Source organism: Microtus ochrogaster, unplaced genomic scaffold (assembly GCF_000317375.1).
Source record: "Microtus ochrogaster isolate Prairie Vole_2 unplaced genomic scaffold, MicOch1.0 UNK62, whole genome shotgun sequence".
NCBI classification, from domain to species: domain Eukaryota; kingdom Metazoa; phylum Chordata; class Mammalia; order Rodentia; family Cricetidae; genus Microtus; species Microtus ochrogaster.
In genome coordinates this window covers 1604027-1611045 of record NW_004949160.1, presented here as the reverse complement: position 1 = coordinate 1611045, position 7019 = coordinate 1604027, and the positions used below count along the sequence as shown (strand labels likewise).

Here is a 7019-nt window from a genome sequence, read left to right as displayed (position 1 = left end):
GCCCTATCTTATTCGTCCGGCCCCTCTTTCCCACCCCATCAGTGTTCCAGCACAGTTCTGGGGCCGCTCACCACTCAACAACGCCTGCCTGCTTGTCTTTGAGCATTTATTGCGGCCGGCCTGCGTGAAGCTTTGCTAGGTGTTGGGGATACATGGAGAAATAGTATGTGGCCCTTGAGGGAGAAAAGCAGACAGCTAAACATATAAAGGTAATGTAGTCTTTTGTTTCCTAACCTTAATTTATTTATGTTCATGTGTATGGGTGTTCTGGTCCCCCTGCTAGCCAGGCAACTCCTAACGCTGAGTTCCTCTGCCCCGAACACTCTAACTTCTTGGAGCCTGTGTTTTCCTTGCGAGATCAAGAGTCTTGACTGAGGGGTGCAATATATTCTTTGTATTCTTTCCTAAGAATACAGACCAGGCTCACCTTGCCCAGCCACCAGAAAGGTCGGGAGGCTTCAAGGGCAGGACCACCCACCTACCTGGAGCATAGCTTAGCACCCTCACGCCAGGTTCCTCAGCAGCTAGGACCTGGTACAACATGTCTCGGGCAGCCTTCCCGGCACAGTACAGCGCCCAGCCCTTGTAGGGCTGCAGGGCACACAGAGACGAGATGTTAACCACGGTCTTGCTGAGGCCAGGGCTATCCTGGAAGGCATTCAGGGTGCCCGAGGTCAAGCAGAGCATGGAGGTCAAGTTCAGAGTCCAATAAGTGTTCACCTCAGCTGGGTCGGTCACGTTCAGGAAGCCTTTGGAAACATCTCCAAGAGTGCCTGAGAAAACAGGACCGAATAAATGACACAGCAGCGGGGGCTTTGTTCTCAGTCGTTCAGTCTCTCCCCACCTACCCCAGCTCTGCAGACACCCCGAAGGCAAGCCAAGAATACACCTGTCTGAGTGCTCTTCAGAAAAGCAGAGGATCTGTTTAGAGACCTGCTGTCTTGACTCACGCTCCCACCTGGAGGCACTGCTCCAGGCGTTCGAGAAAGTTCTATAGGAGCTTTAGACAATCAGGCTGTCTCCACTTGGACTCTGGACTTTCAGGGACTACCCAAACGGCGAGAGCCCACAGCCCCAGTCTGGTCAGTCTGGTCGGTCTGATCGGTGGTATCACCTGCATTGTTGATGAGCAGCAGGCGCTGCAGCCCCTCGGGCCTGGGGAGCTCGCGCACCGCGCACAACAGCCGCTGCACGCCAGCCTCGGTGCAAAGGTCGGCTGCTGCCCCCACCACTCGCAGGCCCGGATGCTGTGTGCCCAGCTCCTCCTCCAGCTGCCGCAGCGCCGAGTCACTGCGTGCGCTCAGGAGCAGCACCGAACCGGGCGACAGCAGCCGGGCCAACAGCGGGGCCAGGGCGCGGCCGAAGCCCCGGGAGGCCCCAGTCAGCACGCAAACGGTAAGGCCCAGCCCGCCTCCCTCCATGCCTGGAACTCACTGGCGCGCACAGCTACTAAACCGGCACGGGGCGGGGCCTACCCTTCGCCAGGGTAGTGCAAGATTTGGCCACCACCCACCTGCGTCTGGATGAAGAGACCAACCAATTGCCAGCGAGGCGTGGCCTGGTAGGAAATCCCAGTCCCCTTCCTAGGGCGGCCTGCTTCCCCCTTGAGCCCACTCCCACAAGCTCAGCCCCTTCCTGGAACCACGTGTTCCAGTATTGGCTTCCTCCACCACCAGGGTTGGTTTGTCTTCATCCACACAGGGCATATCAGGAAAGGATCAGTGACAGCAGTGGATGAAGTCCTTCATTGCCTGTGTAGAGTTTGGGTCCCTTGCGCCCTGGGTGTCAGCAGCTTCCTTTGGACGAGTATAGCAGCACCCCCAGAAGAAAATGAAGAGGACACTGGGAGAGATAGGATAAGTGAGAATCGCAACAGTCTCATGAGCATGTTACAGTAATAACACACCTTGATCCCTTGGACCTGAGGACAGCAACCTTAGACTATAAACCCGTGTCATGCACCTATTAAACCACTTGATAATCTCAAATGGTAAAGAGAAATTCCCTTAGGAAGGCACAGTGGTACACACCTGTAGACCCAGCACTTGGGGAATGTCGGAGGATAAGGAGTGTAAGAAGTAGATTGTAACGTTCCATTCTCAGTATGAGGCCAGCTAGAGTTGGAGTGACAGACAAGTTTAGGAAGCACTAAGCCCCTCCTCCCTGGCCAGTGCTAGCCCCTCTTTGTTTCACAAAGCTGCACATGGTTTGCTTGATCACTTAGCCAGATCAGAATAGGGAAGTCAGCAATCAAAAGGGGCCAGTCTCAAGACCCAAATTATTTATTGGATGAGGATTTTGTCTAGCCCGATGAGATGGGAGAACTAGGGGGTTGCAAGTCCTATATGCCTATAGGAGCAAGAACAGGAATGTCTCTCAATAGAATTTTTTTAAATGTTTATTTATTTATTATGTATACAATATTCTGTCTGTGGTGCAGGGCAGAGGAGGGCACCAGACCTCATTACAGATGGTTGTGAGCCACCCTGTGGTTGCTGGGAATTGAACTCAGGACCTTTGTAAGAGCAGGCAATGTTCTTAACCTCTGAGCCATCTCTCCAGCCCCCAGAATTTTTTTTTTTTAAACAAAAACCACTGTCTTGCAGCAAATCAATTCCTTGGCCATGTATGCCTTTCCTCTAGCCAGAGTACCTTCCTGCAGAACTGTATAGTTAAAACCACTTAGTTTTCTCGAGTCTCTTGAGTTTATTTTCTTATTTCCAAAAGGAGTTGAAGGATCTTTTACAGTACATGGTGAATTCAAGGGCTGGGCTATATAAAATCCTGTCTCCAAACCAAGCACAATACAGAAAAAAGGGAGTGGGCTGGGGAGATAACCCAGATAGGGAAGTGCTTGTCTTGCTGAGTTTGAACCCCAGAACCCACACTTATAACACTAGGTATGGCCGGATGATGATGGTGCTTGCCTTCAAGTGCTCTGGAGGCAGAGGCAAGTGGATCTCTGAGTTCGAGGCCAGCTTGGTCTACAGAGAGAGTTCCAGGACAGCCAGGGCCACACACAGAAACTATATAAAGTTTCTTCATATATTCATGAAGAGAGAGAGTTGCTGTCTTGAAAACCCATTCTATAAAAGCTAGGTGTGGTGTGTGTCTGCACTCCCAGCACTGTGGAAGCAGTGCATATCCCTGGCTCCCCAGCCAGCCTAGCCTACTTGGTAAGCTGTTCCACGCCAGTGAAAGAATCTGCCTTTTAAAAACGTTTGAAAAGGTGAACACACATAAAGAACTACACACATTGTCCTCTAGCTTACACAACCCCCTGCCCCCTCATCCCTGCACACACGAACAGGCACATGCGTTAACACAGAGAGAAAGAAAAAGAAAAGTTCCTCATATGACAGTAAGCATATGGAGACCTGCTTATATCTCTTTAAAATCTCTTTCAAACATTTATTGTGTGTTTGGGAGTTTTCCCCTGCATGCATTGTGTTAACCACACCTGTGAAATGCACAGTGGAGCCAATGAGGGCGTCGGGTTCCCCTGAAACTGGAGATACAGCTGTGAGCTGCCTTGTGGGTGCTGAGCATTGAACCATGGTCCTCTGGGCGAGCAGCAAGTTGCTATACCAGGTTTTGTTTTGGCCACCAACCAGTCCCCAAATCATGACACAGAGACATCTTATTCGTTATGAATGTTCGGCCGTATCTTAGGCTCGTTTCTGCTAGCTCTTCTAACTTTACCTGTTTCTCTTCATCTGTGTTTTGCCTCGGGGTGTTTTACCTTTCTTTCCTCTGTGTGTCCTACTCTGTCTAGCTGACTGCAGCTACCTGGCTTCTGGTCCCGGATGTGTCCCTCCCTTTCTCCAGAGTTCTCTTCTTCTTCACTCATTCCCCAGCCTAGAGTCCTCATCCTATTTATTCTCTCTGCCTGCCAGTCCTGCCTCTCCTTTTCCTGCCTAGCTGTTGGTCATCCAGCTTTTTGTTAGACCAATCAGGTAGGTGCCTTAGGCAGGCAAGGTGAAACAACCACACATGTTTACATAATTAAACAAATGCAGCGCAAACCAATGCAACACACCTTTACACAGTTAAAATAATATTCCACAACAAAGTGCTCTTCCTGCTGAGCCGACTCTCTAGCCCCTGTTTATAGTTTGTGAACAATGTGACAGGTGACAGAGCTCAGTGAGGCTGCCTGTGATGCCAGCACTCTGGAACCTGAGACTGGAGGATCAGGGTCATGGCCTGTCTCGAAAAACAAAAACCAAAAAAACCCAAAAAAAATAAGAAAGAAAAAGCAAGGTGCATGTCAACTGCCTGGCTGCTTTTCCTGCTTCTTTTTCTCTTTCTTTCTTTCTTTCTTTCTTTCTTTCTTTCTTTCTTTCTTTCTTTCTTTTTTTTTTATGAGGGAGAAGGGTAGTCGTAGGACTACAGTTTGCGGGGAATCTGTTCTCACCTTCTGCCATGAGGGTTGAGGATCTAATCCAGGTCTTCAGACTTGGAGGCTCAAGCACACCTCCCACCCCCACCAAACGAAGACTTGCATTTCTGTGTGTTTTTGTGCATATTCACATGCATACATGAGTTCCTGTCGAGAGCAAAGGACACCTATCTTCTGCAGCTGGAGTTACAGGGAGCCACGTGATTTGTTGCTGGGAATTGAACAATGGTCAAAAAGCAGTAAGCACACTTAAGCACTGAGTCACCACTCCAATACCGTGAGACACATTTCCTCGTTTAAAGACTATGAGGAATATGGAGAACAAGGGAAAGTTCTTCATAGTCTCTAATGTTGTGCACCATGTGAACATTGGAAAAGAACCCGCTGGTGTTCCTGTGCATCCAGCATTAACCGTCTACGAAAAACAGCACTAAAGACAGGAACAAAGTGCAGAGTTTCTCACAGGGATGAGGTCCTATTATCACTTGACAAGGCTCACTGAGTCTGGAGCGTGACAGGCACAGCATAACTCGGCTACAAGGCTGAGCTGCCTATACAGGAAACATGAATGGTACCCGGCACACTGGAATTCCCATTCCGCATTACCCTCCTGTGCTTGTAGTTAAAATAAGCTACGTGGTGAACTGTTAAAAGCAGAAGGAAAAGGAACATTGTAGTCTGAAGCTCTGGCTGAGTGTGAAAAGCACTAATCTAGTGTGCACGACACCCTGATTTGACCCCCACATCACACAAAACTAGCGTGGCTGTGAGCGCTTGAGTCAGGAGGCTCAGGATTCAAGAGCACCTCGTGCTACAGCACAAGTTCAATGACAGGCCGGGGTGTATGGAACACTGTTGAGGCACAGAAAAGAGAGACACACAATAGAGAGAGAGGAGAAGGAGTGTAGATTAAAGGAAAGAGAAGGCACAGCTATAATCCCAGCAATTCAGAAAACCAAGGCAGACGACCTCAGATTTAAAGCCAACATGGGCTACATAGTACCAGCTCAGTCAATGACGAGTTATAGAAAAGGCCCTGTCTGCAAACAACCAAGGCTCATTATCAATGCCTTTTTATTTCCAACATTAAAAACATATATTTCAATGATGGGAAAGCGGGTTAGCACCAGTAGAATTGATCAAGGTGGCCTTCTTTCCCCCCTAGTGCAGGGCCCTCCTCCTTGGCTTCTGAGAGGCACCCAGTCTCTCAGAAGATGTGAGAGAGGCAGACAGGTGAGACATCCGGGTGACCCACAGTGCTAACAAAGCTGGGATCACCTTGTCCTCCCACCAACTGAAATCTACTCAGCAGTAATAAGATTCCCCAAAGCTTGGTTTGCTGGGCTCTGCCAAGCATCTAGCATCCAGAGAGGACCACCCAGTGTTCTCAGCAGCAGCATCCTGTCTCATTCTCCTAGGTCTGGCTACCAGGATGCTACCTGTTTCTTCAACTAACTTAGTGCTGCTTTTTTGTTTGTTTTGTTTTTTCTTTTTTTTTTTAAACTGCCCTTCACAGCAATAGCCCACTCCCTGGTACCTGTCTTCCTTTTTTTAAAAATTGATATTTATTGAGCTCTACATTTTTCTCTGCTCCCCTCCCTGCCTCTCCCCTCCCCCCTTCAATTCTCCTCCAAGGTCTCCATGCTCCCAGTTTACTCAGGAGATCTTGTCTTTTTCTACTTTCTACTTCCCATGTATATTATATCTATGTGTAGCAGCGTAAATAAATACAGGCAGATTGTAAAGAATATGTACAGCTTTAATGAAGAAATAAACTTACAGGACCAAGGTTCCCACTGAGCACAGGAAGTAGAAGGAAGCAGAAGGAGCGCGTGAGTTCCCATGCGCCCGATTTATAAGTAAACATTCGCCCGAGGCAAGCCCGCCCCCTTTGGGGCTGGTTTAACCCTACATCTATGTAAATCTCTCTTAGTGTCCTCATTGTTGCCTAAATTCTCTGGGATTGTGGTCTGTAGGCTGGCTTTCTTTGCTTTATGTTTAAAAACCACCTGTGAGTGAGTACATGTGATAATTGTCTTTCTGGGTCTGGTTACCTCACTCAAAATGATGTTTTCTAGCTCCATCCATTTTCCTGCAAAATTCAAGATGTTGTTATTTTTTTCTGATGTGTAGTACTCCATTGTGTAAATGTACCACATTTTCCTTATCCATTCTTCAGTCGAGGGGCATCTAGGTTGTTTCCAGGTTCTGGCTATGACAAACAAAGCTGCTATGAACATAGTTGAGCACATGACCTTGTAGCACGTTAGATGGGTACAGAGCAGTGGAAGCCTCCCCCCACCCCACCTCCCAGCACACCCAGTCACCCCAGTTTTTGGCAGGAGTTGAAGCAGGGACCCCAGAAAACCAGGTGCACTAACATGGAACTGCTACAGAAGTGCCACAAGGGGGCAGCACAACATCAGAGTTTCTGACGGGTTGCTTGGCAAGCAGCCTTCCTGCCTTTCTTATTGGCACAGGTGGGGGTCTCCACGCTCTCCTAACCTTCCTGTCAGTGCCTCCCATGGGGCCAGCAGGGAGTAAGTACTGAAGGACTCAGTGCTGTGCACAAGGATGAACTCAACGCTCAGGCCAGTTCCAGATACGAGTCACAGGA

General features: G+C 48.9%; 1 protein-coding gene across 1 annotated transcript in view; it reads right to left on the bottom strand.

The window, feature by feature from the left end:
- Spr (sepiapterin reductase) overlaps nucleotides 1-1428 on the bottom strand; it is a gene marked incomplete at its 3' end in the record, with an annotated part of 3419 nt that extends 1991 nt beyond the window's left edge. The window contains exons 1-2 of the mRNA XM_005369849.1: nucleotides 1115-1428; nucleotides 483-773 (exon numbers count right to left, since the gene is read on the bottom strand). Of these exons, the coding sequence (XP_005369906.1) occupies nucleotides 483-773; nucleotides 1115-1421 (598 nt within the window). The remainder of the gene's footprint in view (nucleotides 1-482; nucleotides 774-1114) is intronic.
- Nucleotides 1429-7019: the final 5591 nt, after the last annotated feature.